This window comes from the organism of the source record quoted next, unplaced genomic scaffold (assembly GCF_019419815.1).
Source record: "Pyrus x bretschneideri cultivar Hongxiangsu unplaced genomic scaffold, Pyrus_bretschneideri_v1 Contig29, whole genome shotgun sequence".
NCBI lineage: Eukaryota > Viridiplantae > Streptophyta > Magnoliopsida > Rosales > Rosaceae > Pyrus > Pyrus x bretschneideri.
Genome location: NW_025999601.1, coordinates 4,889,164 through 4,909,709, shown reverse-complemented (window position 1 = coordinate 4,909,709; position 20,546 = coordinate 4,889,164). Strand labels below are relative to the sequence as shown.

The 20,546-nt window shown below is 38.3% G+C and overlaps 3 protein-coding genes across 3 annotated transcripts; 2 read left to right on the top strand and 1 right to left on the bottom strand.

Moving 5' to 3' along the window:
- On the top strand, positions 1-4,277 carry LOC125479496 (protein SUPPRESSOR OF K(+) TRANSPORT GROWTH DEFECT 1). The gene is made up of 8 exons (XM_048588881.1): positions 1-748; positions 1,442-1,547; positions 2,111-2,309; positions 2,507-2,575; positions 2,668-2,742; positions 2,900-2,998; positions 3,146-3,301; positions 3,875-4,277. The coding sequence occupies exons 1-8, from the start codon at positions 277-279 to the stop codon at positions 3,998-4,000; spliced, it is 1,302 nt and encodes a 433-aa protein (XP_048444838.1). The 5' UTR covers positions 1-276; the 3' UTR covers positions 4,001-4,277.
- Positions 4,278-6,573: 2,296 nt separating this feature from the next.
- Positions 6,574-10,129, top strand: LOC125479522 (subtilisin-like serine-protease S). The gene is made up of 10 exons (XM_048588970.1): positions 6,574-6,692; positions 6,789-6,886; positions 7,025-7,177; positions 7,259-7,370; positions 7,447-7,987; positions 8,103-8,197; positions 8,495-8,734; positions 8,859-8,973; positions 9,134-9,338; positions 9,431-10,129. Exons 1-10 carry the CDS (start codon positions 6,592-6,594, stop codon positions 9,970-9,972), a joined length of 2,202 nt encoding a protein of 733 aa, XP_048444927.1. The 5' UTR covers positions 6,574-6,591; the 3' UTR covers positions 9,973-10,129.
- A 1,851-nt stretch (positions 10,130-11,980) lies between these two features.
- LOC103931009 (pentatricopeptide repeat-containing protein At2g27610) lies at positions 11,981-15,264 on the bottom strand. The gene has a single exon (XM_009340414.2). It carries the CDS (start codon positions 14,639-14,641, stop codon positions 11,990-11,992), a length of 2,652 nt encoding a protein of 883 aa, XP_009338689.2. The 5' UTR covers positions 14,642-15,264; the 3' UTR covers positions 11,981-11,989.
- Between the last annotated feature and the right edge of the window lie 5,282 nt (positions 15,265-20,546).

Below are 20,546 nucleotides of genomic sequence, written 5' to 3'. Positions count from 1 at the left end.
ACACCGAAGGACAACCCTCTCCTCTCCTCTCCTCCCCTCCCCTCCCTCGTCCTCTCCATCGAGATCAAACCTCTTCGATTTTTTTAACAGGTCTTAACAATAAAGAAAATATAATCTAGGGCTTCCCCACCTAAAAATTACCCTCCGATCCTCGATTTTTTTTCACCCCATCGATATGAAATTATTCAAACTCTTCAAACTCTAGGGCTTTTTCCCCTTTTCGATTCCGGAGCTCCGAATTCTGTATGCGTGATCGGTCAGGCGAGATCAAAAGAGATGTATAGCAATTTCAAGGAGCAAGCGATTGAGTACGTGAAGCAAGCCGTGCAGGAAGATAATGCAGGAAATTACGCAAAGGCGTTCCCTTTGTACATGAACGCCTTGGAGTACTTCAAGACCCACTTGAAGTACGAGAAGAACCCTAAGATCAAGGAGGCAATAACCCAGAAGTTCACCGAGTACTTGCGCCGTGCCGAGGAGATTCGGGCGGTGTTGGATGACGGCGGCCCAGGGCCGGCGTCGAACGGGGATGCGGCGGTGGCCACCAAGCCCAAGACCAAGCCCAAAGACGGGGAAGGCGGTGACGGTGAGGATCCGGAGCAGGCGAAGCTCCGGGCGGGGCTGAATTCGGCGATTATAAGGGAAAAGCCCAATGTGCAATGGAATGATGTTGCTGGTTTGGAGAGTGCCAAGCAGGCCTTGCAAGAGGCGGTTATATTGCCGGTCAAATTCCCGCAGTTCTTTACTGGTAATAGTTTGCTTCAATATTTGATATATTGACTTTAGCTAGAAAGTTTAGATTTTTTATTTAGAAATTGTAATGGGTAGTTGTTAAACTTGGGTAAATATTGGATTTTACGGTTTCAAGGCGGAGTGTGAATTATATACTGTTGATGACTAAAGCAATATGGGTTGAATTGGTCTTTACTTCAAAGCGTTGCTGGTGTTGAATTGTTGCCTCGAGTAATGTTGGGGTATTAGGCATTATTTTTTGATATGGGGGAATTCGTCTTATGTAGTTTATATGCCTCTAATTTCATGTTTGTGAAAGCTAAGTGATAGGAATTTTCGAATCATAAAGGTACACATAGGTTTTTGGTCCGTGTTCATCTGGGTGAATTGCTTGGCTCAAAAGATTTCGTTTTTGTAGTAGTTTTAGGAAAATAGAAAGGTTGAAGTTGTTAATAGACTACAGATGGGTTTGCAATTTTATCATCCAGCATGGAGTAATTGATACTTCTGAAGCAAAAGTTCATCTGTTATCAATCTTGATCGCACTACCTTATTATTACTATATATTTTTCATAGTATCATTTTCATGGTTTATTTGGAAGCACCATTTTTGGTCTTTATCATCCATCATTTTTTATCCGTTACAAAGTGAAGTTTTACTTTTGATTCATCTATAAAAGCTAATGTATACCCACTTACATAATTTTAGGCAAGAGACGGCCGTGGAGGGCATTTCTATTGTATGGGCCTCCTGGAACTGGAAAGTCTTACTTGGCCAAGGCTGTTGCAACTGAGGCAGACTCGACATTTTTCAGGTAATATATCCATCATTTGTGTGATGACTTATTTTAACTAATTGAAAGTTGGTTGATGCTCTCTAATAGAAAGTATGTGATCATACAAAGTTGAGTTGGCTCACAGGGGGAGATGGTACAATGAGTACCCTCACATCTTCTTGCTGTTTATAAGCAAGAAATTTAACCCGAGCTAATAGGAAAAGAGATTATATTTTGATTAAAATGATGACCTTGTAAAATGTGACGGCAAACCCACCAAGGTCTCATTGTCTACCTGAGCAGCTTTGAAGTCTTCTCCCAATGCATTTATTTTGAGACCTGTGTTTAACTTAATTACCCCCGGTGTTTATAGTTGAGTAAAGAAAAACTTTTACCACTTTATACAACAAATCCTCTTAGTATACTTTACTAGATATATTGTGCATGTGCTTATGCTTTCCTTAGTTTCATTTTATTTCTAGACGTCTCTTCCTGATCATTTGTAATTTTATTTATTTAATTTTATTATTTTTTATGATCTTAGGCCAGAAAGTTTCAAAAGGTCTAGTTTTTTATCTTTAATGTCCCGTTTCTTTTGCTAGTATTTCATCTTCAGACCTTGTTTCAAAGTGGATGGGTGAGAGTGAAAAGCTAGTTTCAAACCTTTTCCAAATGGCTCGTGATAGTGCACCATCCATTATATTCATCGATGAGATAGATTCCTTATGTGGGACTCGTGGAGAAGGCAATGAGAGTGAAGCGTCTAGACGAATTAAGACGGAACTTCTTGTGCAGATGCAGGTATGAGTTTGTTTTGTGGGAATTAGTGGAGTAAATTCTTAAGGTGCCTTCATTATTCTTTTTAGGTCCTTAAACTTCTAGTTTTGTATAATTATTCCTACTAGTATTTGCTATTCGGAGTCTCTTTTTTACTTTTATTTATTTTTGGTTTGAAGTCATTCATGTTGTCAGTTGATCTTATCTGTGATGTATATTAGGGTGTGGGACACAATGATCAGAAAGTTCTTGTTCTCGCAGCAACAAATACTCCATATGCACTAGATCAGGTATGGAGATATATGTGAATTTTTTCTTTTATGGTTTCTTCCCTAATTAATGGAGGCATTATATGAAGGTGGCTAACTGGTAGAAATTACAGGCTATTCGGCGACGTTTCGACAAGCGTATATACATCCCCCTCCCAGATTTAAAGGCTCGACAGCATATGTTCAAAGTACTGGACATTTTCCTTTAGTTTTGTATCCATTTTCTTTTGCTTAAACAGGGGCAGTAAAAAAAAAAATTATTGGTTGCAATAATTGAAATGGTTCTTATACATTTACTAATCTTTTGTGCTCTCCTTTTTTTGTGTGCGTGGATGTTCTGAACAGGTGCATCTAGGAGATACTCCTCACAACTTAACAGAAAGTGATTTTGAAAGCTTAGCTCGCAAAACTGATGGCTTTTCTGGTTCTGATATTGCTGTTTGTGTAAGCACAAGTCATTCATATTTCTGTGTGCATCTCTGTCTTTGCATTACCTACCTTTTTATTAGGGTTCCTTGCATTAAAGGGTTAAATGAGAATAGCTCACAACATCGCCTGTTTTGTTTGGTTTGTTCTTTTTAAAACTGGCAGGTTAAAGACGTTCTCTTTGAACCTGTTCGTAAAACGCAAGATGCCATGTTCTTTTTCAAGGATCCTAAGGATATGTGGATACCATGTGGACCAAAGCAACCAGGTGCTGTCCAAATCACCATGCAGGATCTGGCGGCAAAAGGACTCGCTTCACAGGTATTTGTACATGTTTGAATGCTGGAGTTGATAAACTTGCATACCTGTTTTGGCACAATATTTTTGTATTTGCTGACTTGTCGGCTTCTGGACATTACATGTCAGGGCTATTGTACATGCCAGATTAGGAAGTAACGAGTAATTTTTTATTGGGTTTTTCATCTACAAGCCTTTCATAAGCTGCTAAGCTTACACATTAGACGAACACTTTAAACACAATACCTTAGAAAAACGCCCTTCTTACTTTGCATAAGAATTTTGCAACGAAGAATAACAAATGAATGATTAATTTAGTTCTTGAAGTGTTTTTCTATTTATATATATTTTTTATTTAATATTTTTTACTATTATCGATTCAAGAGGTACATTTCACTTGGAATGGAAGCATCCATAAAATGACTGCTAAATTTTCGTTGTTTTAAGAAATTGCTAATTTATGTATCATGCATTCAAATGAGAAAGGAATTCCATTAATGGTCTGATGAACAATTTTGAAGTTTTTCCTTTTAAAAATTATGTTCAGCGTTGAAAGCTCTCCAACGTAATTCTTGTTGCTTATTAAATGCCTTGCAGATCCTTCCACCTCCTATCACAAAAACAGATTTCGATAAGGTTCTTGCTAGACAGAGGCCTACAGTGAGCAAAAGTGACCTTGAAGTCCATGAGAGATTCACAAGAGAGTTCGGAGAGGAAGGGTGATGAATTCTCTGCACTTATATATCACATTAATCCACACTTGTCGTCAGTCGCCATGATTTGTATTTTATTTTACAAAGTGCTGGATGTAATGAATTACATACTCTGAATGAGTTTCTTCAATGAGGAAGGTGACTTGACTTCCCTTTTCTGTATCGAGATGGAAACCGCTGGTGTTTTACATCTTGAATCGCTTGTTTTCAAATTGTGTAAAGGACAGTTGAAAAAGTATTGCTTCAGAATGTTGATACATCAATAATTTTCGTTGCCCCGTTGGTCATTTCTGTTAATTTTTTCAATTTTGAAAACTAATTTTCTCGTATGTTTCCAGGTGTTTCGCGTCTTTCAGGTATCGTCGGACAATTACTGTTTCCTGTCATATTATATCTAGTGAGCGGTTGTCATTGTAATGAGTTCGTTCCTGTCAACTAGACATGTTTTTAGTATCTTGTGAATGCTTTAACTTGAAAGCTTGGGGCATCGGTTTAAGTTGAAGTCGAGTTAGTTGCTTCACCGGCATTCCTCTGATCCCCCGGTTTCTTGGTTAATCTCGTGTGCTTGTAATGGTATGTCTGTTTCAGGAGCCGGGGCGCCTTCGGAGGAATTGGATCCAGAGTCCGGCCGATTTCCAAGAGTCCGGCCGAGTTCCATGACCTGGGATTCAATTCAACCCTTCACCACCCTCAATTTTTTAAGTTTTCATTTCCCCCAACATCCTTTTCCCTTTTTCCAAGTCCTCACAATGTGAAGTCCTTGCCACTCTCTCTTACTGTTCGATTTATTTCATTAGGATATCTTTTTTCCACTATTTCTTTATGTTTGAACATGTGGGAAGTTGGTTATGGTGCTTAGGATTGGATTGGATACCAGATACAAGTCAAATTTTGTCAAGATGAAGGTGGGAGATGGATTATCATGATGGAGATTTATCCCTCGCAAAAATTCATTAAAAGGAAGGAAAATTATCCCATTTTAAGAGCATCTCCAAAGGAATTAGCAAAAATATTCTTTAAAAGTGTCATTTGCTAACTCATTTGACACTTTTTTTAGTTAATGTAACTTAAAAAATTTGTCACTCCAACTCACTATTCAATCAACTCTTCAAATTTACGAATAAAATATATTGCGGGACCTAATTTGCTAACTTGAAGAAGTAGCAACTGACCTTGTATATTTACAAGGTTAGTTGATAGTTCTTCAATTTGCTAATTGAGTTGCTACCTATGTTGGAGATGCGTTTTTCCTACGTGGCATAACAAATCTAACTTTGCTATCTAACAGCTACCTTTGTTCGGGATGCGTTTTTTGTACGTGGCATAACAAATCTAACTTTAATATCTAATTGCTACCTCCCTTAGAGATGATCTAACATTGTATAACTGTTCCATGTTCTACTTCTAACTTGGACAAATTTTGAAAATTGCAATGATTTTTTACTTCAGCAATTTTGAATTTGGTGAAGTATTTAATCCTAATTAGAAAATACTATACTTGTGTCTTTATATTTGGTTGAAATAGTCTTGGAGTCTAATGTGTGTATTGTGAGGAAGCTACATTTGGAAATGTTTGATCCTTTGTATGTTTTACATGAAACTATAGTGTACGTCCACTACCAGGACTTAAAATTCTGGCACGTTTGAGACTGTGCTTGTAAGGCCTAAACGCGCTTTCTAACAATTTAAAAGCGTATTTGATTGTATTTGGGTAAAAAATGTTGAAGGACTTATGGATTATACAGGTATTTTTTTGGATAAGCTACTTTTTGACAATTAAAAGTTTATGTGATTGGCTTTTGGAAAAAGTGCTTATGGGTTGTAGAAGTGTGTTTTGAAAGCTACTTTTTTAACAATTAGAAGTGTTTAACTGCGTTTAGTAAAAACGACTTCAAGTTTATCCAAAAAACAAAAACGCTACAAGTGTTTGTGGGTTATAAAAGTGTGTTTTTGTAAAAGCACCTCCCATATGCTTGTTCAAAAAGCGTTTGAAGAAGCATCTGAATTTGTAATAAAACTTTCTTATTATACCTCTCACTATTGTCCAACCATGGTTCTTCTGGTCATGTTTGAACATTTCTCCAGCACACCAACAAAAGCCGGCTCTAATTATATATATAATTTGGAACGTTTATGTGCGAACTTTATTGAAATTCCATGAAAAGTCGGCATGGCCAATTCACACCTTCTTCCGGACTATATAATGAACTTGCAACCTTCAACAAATCACCAAAGTTTCGTGGCTTCCAACATTTTACCATCATGCTCTCTTCTTACATCATGAAACTAACTACTCTTCTCACTCTTGTCCTGTTCATTTCTTTGGGCCATGGAGCCACTGCTAACAAAAAGGTAGCGAATTTCAAACTTAAGGCGTTGGGTTTATTTTATAGTGTACGCACTCAAGTGTTCACGAAAACTTTACGTGCCCAAAAGCCCTTGGCGTTAGCTCAAGTGGCATCGGAGATTTGGAGTAATGAGTTAGGACTAGAATAGGTTTAGAGTTCAGTTCCCTCCGATGTAACCGAAAAAACAAAAGTAGTAACGAGGCAATCATTTTTCACACGTAGGATCTGCATTTTGAATGTCTTTTTCCTTCTCATGTTGCAGCATTATATAGTTTACATGGGGCATCATTCGCACCCGAACTCCGAGTCCGTTGTCAGAGCCAACCATGAGATTCTTGCTTCAGTCACGGGAAGGTACGATGTTAACTGAATTCAATTTCTCAGTTTCATAAAATGCCAATGCAGATTGTACAGTAAGATTGATTTGTATATTTTTCGGATAATTCTCAGCGCTGATGGAGCACAAGAAGCAACACTTCACCATTACAGTAAAAGTTTCCAGGGCTTCTCAGCCAGGCTTACACCACAGCAAGCTCAACAGCTTTCAGGTAGCATTCCGTCTTCTCGAAACTCAATATATCAAGAACAATTGAAAGAATATTAATCTGAGAAATTAGTAAATAAAATAACGGTACTTGATTATATGCAAGAACTTCGTTAGATTGATTTCTGTTCATGTACTACAGAAAACGATGCGGTTATCTCTGTGTTTGAGAGCAGAATAAACCGACTGCGCACGACACATTCCTGGGATTTTCTAGGCATAGACTCCATTCCCCAGTACAACCAAATGCCAATGGATTCAAAATCCAATGTTATTGTTGGTGTGATTGACTCTGGTACGGCTTCAGTTTCTCATTTCGTATCTGGCTCTTCGGCTTGTACTGTTTTGTGATCAGTTCATTACTTTTGTTTCACAGGAGTTTGGCCGGAGTCAGAGAGCTTCAGTGATGCAGGATTAGGGCCTGTGCCAGAGAAATTCAAGGGAGAGTGTGTTACCGGTCAGAACTTTACATCTGCCAACTGCAACAGGTAACCGAAATGCCTTCGCCGCTAAAGAATTCCAGTTCCACAAGTCCAACTTTCTAAATTGGTATTCTGTTTGCAGGAAAATCATAGGCTCCCGCTTCTATTTTGAAGGATTCGAAGCAGAGACTGGGCCTCTTGAGTCCAATGCACCTCTTCCATTCTTCCGATCAGCTCGAGATAGTGATGGCCATGGCACTCACACTGCCTCAACAATAGCTGGATCTAAGGTACCTAATGCCAGCTTCTTTGGGATGGCCAGAGGCACTGCCAGAGGCGGTGCACCTAGCACCAGACTCGCTATCTACAAGGCTTGTTGGTTTGGCTTCTGTAGTGATGCAGATGTTCTTGCTGCTATGGATGATGCAATTTATGATGGTGTCGATATTCTCTCCCTTTCCCTCGGCCCTGATCCTCCGCAGCCAACTTATTTTGAAAACGCACTCTCCATTGGGGCTTTCCATGCATTCCAGAAAGGAGTACTTGTTTCTGCATCAGCCGGAAACTCTGGTTTTCCAAGTACTGCATGCAATGTTGCTCCCTGGATTCTCACAGTTGCTGCAAGCACATTGGATAGAGAATTTCATTCAAACGTATATCTGGGAAACTCAAGAATTTTAAAGGTAAACTTAGCATCCGGATTCTACTAACCTTTTAACGACGCAAAGGGTGTGTGAACACACACAACAACCCGAAAATCACTTAACGTTGATGGTCATATGAACTCTGTGATTTCAGGGTTCCTCATTAAACCCACTGAAAATGGAAAGATCATATGGTTTGATAGCTGCAAGTGCTGCAGCTGCCTCGGGAGTCGCAACAAAGAATGCAAGGTAGTTTTTCTCTTCAAATATTTGATGCTAATATTACAAGTATTAGTGCATCATCTAGTTTTCTAACAAGCTATACCTCTTTTATCTAATAATACGACTTAACAAGAGAAGTTAAAGTCTTAGAACCACTAATGCTTTTCAATCTTCGAACTTTTCAAATTGTACTGTTAGTCAGTTATGCTAAATACCGATATTGGCACCCGAGATTTCTTTGCTATTGATGTTCAGGCAGATGAAAAACCTATGAACTGTCATTATTTGCTCACCGTTCGATACGTTCTGTTTGTTTCCTAACAGCATTTGCAAGGAAAATACTCTAAATGCTACCTTAATTAAGGGGAAGATCGTGGTATGCACATTTGAGACCTTCACTGATAACCGAAAGAGCAAAAGCGTTGTTGTGAAAGAAGGTGGTGGTGTGGGAATGATTCTTGTCGATCCATTTCTCAAAGACGTCGGCTTTCAGTTTGTCATCCCAGGCACTCTAATTGGTCAAGAAGAAGCACAGGAGCTTCAAGCATACATGACGACTGAAAAGTGAGTTCTTCAAGCTTTGTGCTCAAAAGTCTGTTGATCGAAGAAACAAGAAGTTATATATAAAAGAAAGTAACTGAAACTTATAGATAACTCGATTAGAAATTTTACAGTATTGTTATTATAGGAATCCAGTTGCTAGAATCTCCTCGACGACAACAGTTCTAAACACTAAACCTGCACCGGAAATGGCAGTGTTCTCATCCATGGGGCCAAATATCATAACCCCAGACATCATCAAGGTAAGTTCTATGATACATTATAATTTAAAAATAGTAAAAAAAAATTCAAGACTGATGCTGGAGTGTGCGTAAAAGGGCATCACCGGTGCCATATCATGGGTTAAAGTAAATGAACAATTGACTTCAAACAAATAATCAACCGTGCAAATTCCTATTGCAGCCAGATATTACAGGACCAGGAGTGAATGTATTAGCAGCATGGTCTCCGGTGGCAACTGCTGCCACTGCTGATAGGTCTGTCCATTATAACATAATTTCCGGCACCTCGATGTCTTGCCCACATGTATCTGCACTTGCAGCAATATTAAAATCATACCACCCTTCCTGGAGCCCAGCAGCTATAAAGTCTGCAATAATGACAACAGGTTACGCAGTTAAAATATGTTTTCATTGTCAAAGTAGCCTAACAAATTTTAATTTCTGGGCACTTAAGTATTGATTTTCTTTGTTGTCACAGCAACTGTCATAGATAACAACAGAAGCATCATTGGAAGAGATCCAAATGGAACCCCTACCACTCCCTTCGACTATGGATCTGGACACATTAACCCAGCTGCAGCAATCAATCCTGGACTAGTATATGATTTTGATTCCCATGACATTATCAATTTTCTCTGCAGCACAGGGGCTACCCCATTGCAACTGAAAAACCTCACAGGAAGTCTAGTTTACTGCCCGAAGACTCCTACCCCCTCCTACAATTTTAACTACCCTTCGATCGGTGTGTCAAAATTGAGTGGAAGACTTTCTGTTCAACGGACTGTTACTTATTATGGCAGCAGCTCAACGGTCTTTGCTGCAAATGTGGATTACCCAGCAGGGGTAAACGTTACAGTTACACCATGTGAACTCAAGTTTACAAGGACTGGGGAAAAGATGTCGTTCATGGTAGATTTCACTCCCTTCAAGAATAGTAATGGAAGCTTTGTGTTTGGAGCTTTGACGTGGAGTAACGGAATTCAAAACGTCAGGAGTCCTATTGGTCTCAATGTGATTTAATTGTAGGAGCAAGAGTTCCAGTCATAGCTGAAATTTGTGAGTGTGTCCCATCCAACGCTACGAGGAGAAATGTACTTGTGTAATATATCAAATTCCAATTGTTACTCCCTCTAACGTGCATTTCTGTGATTATGGATACGGAGTACATACCTTCATATATCCACAGTAGGCATGCACAACTTACAGTAATCTTGCCTTCTTTTCTTAACTGGTACTCTGAATTTGCAAGGCCAACACTGCAAGACTACGAATGTTAAGCATCTCATTAGCTTCATATTTAATAATGCGAGAAAGCTCACTGATTATTGGAATTTTCGTCTTCAGTTTTGAAAATTGAAGGTTTCGTCTAATGATACATTCACAAGAAATTCATACCTGATGATTAATTCAACAATAATAAGAATGCAAGATCCAAGACCTAACAATGTATGCTCGGCTATCATAACATTCCGGGCCATGAAATTTCTGTCGAAATAATTATGCAAGTGCAGCTTAGATATGAATGACGAAAAACTGTTCATTAATTGAATTGAGGGAGTTCTTTTTTTTTTTTTTTTCACTTTCACAAAGAAATACACTGCTGGGGAAGAGGCTGTGCGATGGTACAACATTATTCCCTAGATAACCAACAAAGTATCTCAATTTATCAACTCCAACGTGAGAATGCCACCTAGGTTGGGGAAACAAAGTTCGAACTTCAAATAAAAAGTTGGGCTATATACAAGTGTCCAAAATTGATCAATACCGTGACATACCTCTTGAATGAGAAAGTCTTGTATAGAGTGGGCATATGCGACAGCCCTACCCAAGAATCAGTCCTCTCAAACAGGAGGAGGAGTGTGGCAATGAAAGTTTCCTGGCTTGATGGACTAACCAACCAATACCACAAGCAAAGATAAACTATTGCAAACGAATGCACGTTATCTATAAGTTTTTCTCTTCTGAAAAGAAACATGACCTTTCTTTTGGACAAGAAAATAACTTTATTAAATCAGAAGCTTCTGTTAACAAAAGTGGACAAGGAGCTGTCATCAGTAACAGGTAAGGTAACAAAGTTGAACCCCCAAATTAACCAAAAAAAAAGAAAAAAGAAAGGAAAAACGAGCTTTAACAAAAACTACAACACACTACAAGTATCATAATTGTAATCATCAACGAGATCTCCCCAGTGAACTCTCCAGCAACCAAAGCCCCAAAGTAACAACCAAAATTTGATTTTTGTCCCAAAGTTCCTCCACTCCACACCTTCACTTTGCTCAAATATCCGCCTTCCATCTGAATTACTACTAACACCATGCACTGCAGGAAACCATTTCTTTCTTACCCCTACCTATATTTCTCAGGGAGCAAAGAAACAGAACTCCTTGAGACGACCCAATTTACATTGTCAACCCCATACAATCTCCCCCACATAGTTGTAAACATATGATCCACACTCCTTTCCCCCTCTTTGTTGTACAAAATGCATCAGTGAGGTGAAACACACACAAAAGGCAATCTCCTGGATCACATCACATGTATTAAACCTCCAGTGAGCCAGTCCAAGCCAAAACTTTTACTTTCGGTGGAACTCTTGCTTTCAAATCTGCCCACAAGGTTGGATGGAGTCCTGGATTAGCTACATTAGAACTCCCTTGAAGTATCAATCTTCCATTTCTTGCATCAATATACACACACATTCTGATACCAGTAACATTGCAGAGATCTCCTCCATCTGAATTCCATTCAGATTTCTTAACCTGAAATCCGAACTATATGAAATGATATAGCACTCAACCGTCACCTTGGTAAATTAAACTTTGGTGTTAGCAGCTGCATGGATCCATCCTTTTGCTAGTTGTGTTCCTTAAATGCTCATTTCCTAATTTAAATGAAACTCTCATGCACCATATATGTTCTTACCCTGATGAAAATTTATGTAGCATAAGGATGGATCCATGCAGCTGCTTTGCTTAAATGTATTTTCCATGACTTGGGAAACTACTCAAAACTTAAACCCATTTCGCCAGTGGGATGTTCACCAATAGTCTCCACAAGAGCATAAACCACCCTTAAAGTGGTGGAACCGATTTGAATCCCTGACGATAATTTCTCTCTCTTCAATCACTGAAATCAACTTAATAACATTGTGACAGTCACCACAAACTCTAAGATTTTTCAGAATTTGGATGGTGAACCCTGGATGTGTGGCAATCAATCCAAAAGCAATGGCCAATCTCTCACTGTGTTGAGAAAGAAAGGCTGCTTTGTGTTCCTCTTCAACATCATGAAGCACATAATCCGTGTCCGGCTGATAACCCATGTCAGTTAAGCGGTTATTTAAGTAATCAAGCTTTGAATATATAAGGTCTGACATGGGATGTGAATTGTCACCAGCCAAGAATGAGTACGTCTTGTTATTCACCTCAATCCAGCTATACCCGGGTTGCTTTTTCACTTTTCTCTCATCCATGAGTTTCCTAACTTTAGCTCTCTCTTGCCAGTTTCCAGCTGCGGCATAGATATTGGACAGCATAACATATGCAGCAGAATCATGTGGCTGAAGTGAAATGAGCTTTTCTGCAGCGAGTTTTCCCATCTCTATATTGCGGCAACCACCTAAGAGAGCTCGCCACACATTTGCACCTGCATCAAATGGCATTCCATTTATGATATCCATGGCCTTTTCAAGATTTCCTGCTCGGCTGTATAGATCAACCATACAAGAATAGTGCTCCATTGCTGGATCAATATGGTAATCTTGGACCATAATATTGAAGTATTTTTCACCTTCGTCTACTAAGCCTGCATGAGTACAGGCAGAAATCACAATAATGAATGTTATACCGTCCATTTCCAAATTTTGTCTTCGCATATCCTCAAATACTTCAAGAACCTTCTTCCCGTTACCATGTTGAGCATATCCAGAGATAATTGAGTTCCATGAAATTAAGTCTCGCTCACCTTGCCTCTTGAAAACTTCATTTGCACTCTCAATATTCCCCATCTTTGCATACATGGTGACAAGAGCACTACTTAGGCATAAAGTATTATCCAACCTTAATTTGATTGAGCATGCATGAAACTGTTTGCCGTGCTCTACTGCAGATGTAGGCGCAGCACAAGCATTGATGACACTTGACAAGGTAAACATATTAGGTCTGACCCCCTCCCTTGTCAACTGGAGGTAAGTTTTAACAGCTCCCTCGGTATCTCCTATCTGAGCATATCCCGAAAGCATTGCTGACCATGCCACAATGTCCTTCCCTTCAATTATTTGAAACACTTTTTCAGCTTCATGAACATTTCCCATCTTAACATAAGCATCTATGAGTGAAGTTCCTACTGAAGGTGACTTCTCGTAATTGGTTTTAATGACTTGTGCATGTACTTGGAATATAAAAAAAGAAGGGTAGACCATAAGGATGGCAGAATAAGTGAAATCGTTTGGTCTAACACCTTCTCGACTCATTTCACAGAATAACTTCAATGCTCTCTCTTTTCCACCATTCTGCAAGTACCCAGTGATCAATGTAGTCCAAGTTACCACACTTTGAACACCTTGCATCATAGAGAAAATTTTATAAGCATCATCCATTTCACCACACTTACTGTATGCTACCATAAGTGCTGTTTGAATATTGCGGTCAAATGCCAACCCAGTCTTTACAACCCGGCACTGAAGCTGTCTAGCAAATACCAATTCTTTAAAGTTAGCACATAACTTAATAACAGTAACAAATATTGCTTCTGTGAACTTAAAGCCCGCAAGCCTCATCTGATTAAACATTTCAAATGCTTCCAAATCGAACCCATTCATCACATAACCTGCAATCAAACTATTCCAAGTAACTGCATCCCTACGTTCCATACAATGAAAAACAGCTCTAGAATCCCTAACAATCCCTGATTTTAGATACATATTAATCAAAGAATTGCACACGGACATAATTGATTCAAAACCATTCTTTATCACCATGGTATGAACCTGTCTTCCCTTCTCAACCATACCTTCATCTGCCAAAACTCCAAGAACAGTCGCAAATGTATACGGGTTAGGCTTAATTCCTTCCAATTGCATCTCCGTAAACAATTCCAATGCCTGGTCATTCAATCCATTTCTTGAATAACCGGCAACTAACGAGGTCCATGACACTACATTTCTATCCCCCATCTCATCAAAGACTCTCCTCCCATCACCAACACCTTCAGTTTTCATATACATATCAACAAGTGAGGTCCCAACACTAACGTCCTCCACAATCCCAGATTTTACACATTGACAATGAAGTAGCTTACCGACAACTTGATCAGATAAACATCCACAAACCTTAAGAACAGAAGACAGAATCGACCCATTAGCCCGTAAACCAGACCGCCAAAGACCCACAAACAGGTTAAGCGCTTCATGGTTACGGTCATTCCGAAAGTACTCAAAAAGCACGTGACTGGATTCTAAAACGTCTCTTTGCGGAGTTTTGTCGAACAGTTGGTGTGCATTGCTGGATTCCGAGACCAAGCCCTCCGTTTTCGGAGTGAAGGGCATGTCGTGAGGGCGGCCGAGATGATTGGTATGATAGGCAAAGTGGTATTGCTTGGGAGCTAGTTTCGTGTAGGACTGTGTGAGGGTCCTCAAGGCAGGCTTTAGGGTCATGGTCTCCCACAGTCTCTTGCATTTGCTTCCACGCATGGAGGTGATGAGAATTACAGAGAAACAAAAACCGCGCGCCGAGTGATGATTTTTAAGTTTAACTATGGGCCTATGGGCCTTACTTCAATGGGTCTATAGGATAGATACAAAGTTCATCATAGATTTGGATGAGGAACTTTCAAATTCTAAGGAATCCAGGCATAATGATAAAGCGATGCATCACAAAGAATTAAAAAAGCACTACATGATCATTACAAAAATACTTGATAGAGAAATTTGCGAATGACTACCCATAATGAGTTTTTTATAAATCAAAAGGTGAATGCTTATTGAATAATTGCTTGATCAATATAGAAAGTCACTTAGGCCATCTCCAACCGAAGGGTCCAGAGGGCCGAAAATAGCCCGAAAACGATCTCCAACCGATGGCCAGGCCAAAGGGCTCATGGGTTCCACTGGACAAAAAAGGGCCATAAGGTCAATCGGTCGGCCCAAACCAGCCAGCTAGCTGGCCCCGGGGCGAGCTCTAATTCAAATTTATAACAGCTAGTTGCTGACGTCAGCTAGTCATTATTTTTAATTAATTTTTTAACAGTTTTTTTTTAATTTTTAAATTTTTTTTAACAAAATATGTTTTAAACCTTGTAAAAATTCTTTTTTTTTTCCTTATAACTTCTAAACCATCAAACATTACATAACATTAAATAACATGAAACAACATTAAACAATATTAAACAACATTAAATAACTTTAAATAACATAAAACAACATAAAAACAATTTAATAACATGAAACTTAAACAACATTTTTAAAAACATTTAACAACATAAAACTTAAATGCATACTCCATACTATTTTTGGCCCAAAGATGTGCAACAAGATCCTATTGTAGGTACTTGTTTGTGTCACTTATCATTGGATTTGAATTTTAGTTGTAGTTTTTAAGTAATAAATTATGTTTGGCCCTATAGCCCATTGGCCCTCAGTTGAAAATGGTTTTTTGTGACAGGGCTAAAACGAGCCATATGACCCTTTGGCCTTCGGTTGGAGATGGTAAGAAATATGAAGAAATATGAACCTGTACTGTTCATTAAAATATTAATTTCTTGGAGGGCCAGAGGGTTAAAACAAACCCTCTGGCCAGCCTTCGATTGGAGATGACCTTAGTTCCTTCCTTCATAATTGATACAAAGTTTACAAACATGACACGAGTACTGACTCCTTATCACAAATGGGCAACCCTAATGCCGTCCAAGTCTCCGAAGTTGTAAAAGGATAATTTTTCACACGAAGTCACCATAACAGAATTATTCCTCCAAGTAACCCATCTCTCGCAATTCTTAAGTCTCGTTCTCATTGACCCAGTTGCCTTTAATACTTTCTGTCCATTTCGCAGAGCCTAATCTGCAGGTGGAGAGTTGAAGCTCGTAATGGAAGGCCAAGTGAAATTTCGCTATGTTTAATTATTTACTATTAAATAGGTTGTTTTTTTTTTTTTGGGGGGGTTAGGTAGGTTTGGCCCGTTTGGAGGCCCCCATAAATAAAAGTAATGAACCATTTTCTCAAATTCTTTGGTGTTCTCCTCAAGCAGATTAGGCACGACAACTGCCACACTTGTTTGAGTAATAAATAGGTTGGCTGCTTTATTTTACTATTAAAGAGTTAGTTAAAGAGTTAGTTGTGCTATACCTTTAGTAATAAGTGCCATGCAAACACACTTGCATTATCACAGGCTACAAGCAACGAACCATTCTTTCGTGTTCGAGTTCTTCAACTAAATTAAGCACACTATGCCCCAGCTGCCACACATTCTTTTTCTAGATTTTTGATTTCAAATGTTAGAAGATACACGGAAGATATCACCACAAGAAAGTCTTCAGGCTTGGTTACTTTCGTTACGTTATATGGAGATGAAGATACACGGCAGATATCACTACAAGTTTTGGTCATTGAAAAGAAACCTATACAACTCTTCAGGCATGCTTACTTTCCGTACGTGATATGGAGATGAGCACGGATGGATATGAAAGGAATGAGGAATGAGAAGAAATGGGTTACGGGTATGGGATAAATAAACCTCTATAAATAAACCCCCTATATATTTATGGGATACCTTTATTTTAGGTATGCCATACCCAAAACACACACATCCACTTACTTTTTTCAATCACTTGGCTGTCAGTAGTAAACACCTAAATATGAATGATACTCATTCTTTGTAAGTATATATGTTCTTAAACTTTTGCTAAAAATAAATACTACGATCTAGTGGTATTCCTTTTCACTTATAAGTGAGAGGTCTTAGGTTCGATTCTCGTCAAAGACGAATTTGAACCACATTATTATTAACCCATTCTGAAGTCTAACCTAATCCCCTACCCCGTTATAATGTTGTTTGTTAAAAAAAGGACGAAACTTTTAGGCACACTAGAGTATGCATAGTTCTCTAAAAGGTTTTCTTTTATTTTCACTGTAGTGGTATGTTAACACTCTAAATGTGCAAGCTAACAAATTAGAATAATAAACCCTTTTTGAGCTTTGGATATGGACCAAAATAAAATGGCCTTAAATTTAAGTGGTTCACCCCTCAAAACTGGTTTACGTCCACTTTGTTGATCCAATTACATGAACTTTCTCTTTTCTCATTCTTCCGACCCCTTTACAAGACGATCCCCTTCTTTATATAGGCTCTCGATGAACCTAGAAGCCCTTAGTTCGTCTCATTTGGCATTTAATGCCCCACCTATGTAGACTAGCGTATTGACACCCCTTTACCTACTAGCTGGGCATTCGGCGGTGAAGTGACTTTTATCAAGCTATGATTGCATGCCTTTTCTAGGCGAGGCGTGTTGAGAGACCTGCTCGGCCTTGGTTATCAAACCCCATCTCCCCGAGCATTGTCCCGACTACCTTTACGTCCCATCCTAGGCCTCTACTCCTGACTACGAGCTGCCATGTGACTTGATTGAGGTCTAAGTAGACTTGCTACTGGACACTTGTGCCATAAAGTTGTCAGTCTGCACATGTGCCTCTAACAGTCAAAAAGCACCTTGTACAACCTAGTCATGACTCAAGTTGAGCTAGTCGACGATCAGCTTTAACGCTCGGGAACCTCTTGGACCTTGGGCTTCTTTATCTTTCTTGGGCTATGACTTTACCTTGGGCTTTTCACGACTTCTTTCTCCGCCTCCATCATTATGTGGGCTTAAAAGTGCCTAACATTAACATGATGTTTGTCATCCATGACAGATTTGCAAGGTGTATATATATCCTTCAAGAAAAGAAAAGAAGAGAAAAAAGACAATGAATTTGCATGCTGCTGTTAGGAAAAGAATAGATGATGGATTGCTCTAGTGGTTAGTATTTTTTTCCTTGAATCATTGTGTTTCAAGTTCAAATCCTATTTTTCTCCATAGTATAGCTTTGAATGGTAATATTGTTTGCAATGAAAATTAATAAAAAAAAAAAAACTTAATTTGGTCATATTTGTCATTCATCATCCATATAAATATGAATCTACAATTCGTATTTTGTTGTGTTATAATATGGCATTTACATATAGTCTAAATTCTTATCACGTTGTTCATATGATGTTGATATGTCACTTAGTATTACGGTCTGATGGTATTCATCTTCATTAGAAAAAAAGAGGTATTAGGTTTGAATTTAGTGAATAGCGAATTCAATACCAAAGTAGACTACCCATTGTGTGACTTAGCCGAACTTCTCTCCCCTTAATGTAAAAATATCAATGTACTAAAAAAAAAATGATGTTGATATTTAGTTACAATAATGTTCGAGTTGCTATATGCAATGAATTCTGGTCATATGCAGGTCACACACACAACTGATAGGCGCATGATAGAAAAACTCATGGTGCAATCCAGAATGGGCTGGAAGATGGGGACCCTCAATACTAATTAGGGATGGGTAAAATACTCATGGGTTTGGATAACCGCGGTTACCCGCCCATTTAAAGTTCACGGTTACGGTTATGGGTAACCGTTTAGACGAACAAACGGTGATGGGTATAACCGTTTATCCGTGAAATTTAAATGGGTGGTTATGGGTATTACCCATGGTTATAACGGGTATCCATAGGTTATGGGTATTACTCGCGGTTATAACGGTATCCATTTACCCATTTATTTTTGTTTTTTACTTTGGAGTTATTGGTGATACTAATTCAATTTATGCATATGGGCTTCTGTTTATGCATATTGATGAATGGTGATACTAACTCAATTGATTTGGTACTCCGCTTTTGTTTGCTTCTTTTTTTCTTTCCTGATAACTGAGTGTACAATGTAAACCTTCTGTGATCACTTACCTCTGTTGGATTCATGCTAATTGGTGTTGGTGTTCCTAAATGGGATACTAATTCAATTTATACATTTCTTTTGTAGGCCTCTTTTGGTGACAACGAGTTGATGAGACTTTGTGATTGAACATGCTAAAGCATTAGTGTTCGTAAGTGTTTGGTTTCGGAATATTTTGGAGCTTTGAATAATCTAGTATTTTAGATAATGACTACTTTTTGTTTTTAGAAGCTTTACTTTGTAATCATATGGATTATAATTAAAGACTTGCTTGGGTGTAGCAGAAAAATATCGTTCGTAAACTATTATTTCAATTATTGGAATTGTATGAGAACTTAAGTGATTAAAGTAAGGAAATGCATGCTAAAATGGACCTATAACGGTGTTTAATTGTCAGAAAATGAAAATTATGACAAATTATTCTTTTGTAATTTTCAAGTTGTTAAAAAAAAAATGTAGACGGGTGAAAAGAGGTAAATGGGTACAAAAATAAGGATAAATTGGTTCAAAAACGGGTAAATGGGTAAATGGTTTTGGTTAAATGGTTAAACAATTATGGTTAAATGGGTACACGGTTATGAGTATGGTTAATCGTTTATAAACGGTTATGGGTATGTGTATAACCGTTTATGCAATTACCTAACGAGTAAACGGTTATGTGGGTATGAATATAAACGGTTATGGGTAAATAGCCACGGTTACTTGCCCGTCATAACTGTTGCCCATCCCTAATACTAATGAATCCAATAAAGTCATGAATTCATACAGTTTCTTTTGTTAACTATCAAGAAAAGAATAGCACCGAAAGTCTTATAGCGTGTTTCCCGTAATCGGAATGAGAATAAGGAATCCGATTCCGATTATGGATTATACTTGTGTTTACTAAAATTGGGAGGAATCAAAAGTGTATGGGGCCCACACAAAAAATGGAATCCAATTCCAAGATTTGGCTGATTTGGATTCCCAACATAAAGAAGGTATTTGGATTCCGGATTGCCCAAGCAATTGGAATGAATACTTTTTTCCCTTCATGCCCTCACTCACTTTCATTATTTCCAAGATTATCCTTAACCCTAGGTTGTCATTTTTTTTTCTTTTCACATAACTCCTTTCTCTCTTCTCTTAACCGTAGCTCATTTCTCTCTTCTCTCAGCTTCAACTCTCGTCACACTTACGAACAAGCAAATTCCTACTTCTTCTGCGTTTTTATCTCTATGTTGAATTTTTTGCTTTGAACTACACGGGGGAGTCAGCAATGAGTTTTCTGGACGAAGACTCTGACTTTTGATAGAAAATAAATGAAAGATTTTCCATTAATTGTGTTTCCTTGCATCTTGCTGAAACTTTCATTGCTTCCTTCACTTCAGTTCACTTCACTTGTTAGAGAGGGAGAGAGAGAGAGAGAGAAAGGGGGGGGGTTGAGCTGCCCACTTGTTCTTGTAAGTTTTTTACTTTGAATTTCAATAAAAGTTGGAAAACTTTGTTATTGGTTTTTGGATTTATTGAGTTGAATATTGATTTACAGTTGTTTATTTGCAAAATGGATCTCTTTTTTCATAGTTAGGTGCATAAAGAATCAAAGATGCAAAATTTTCTTTTTATTTGCCTTTTGGATTTGTTTGACC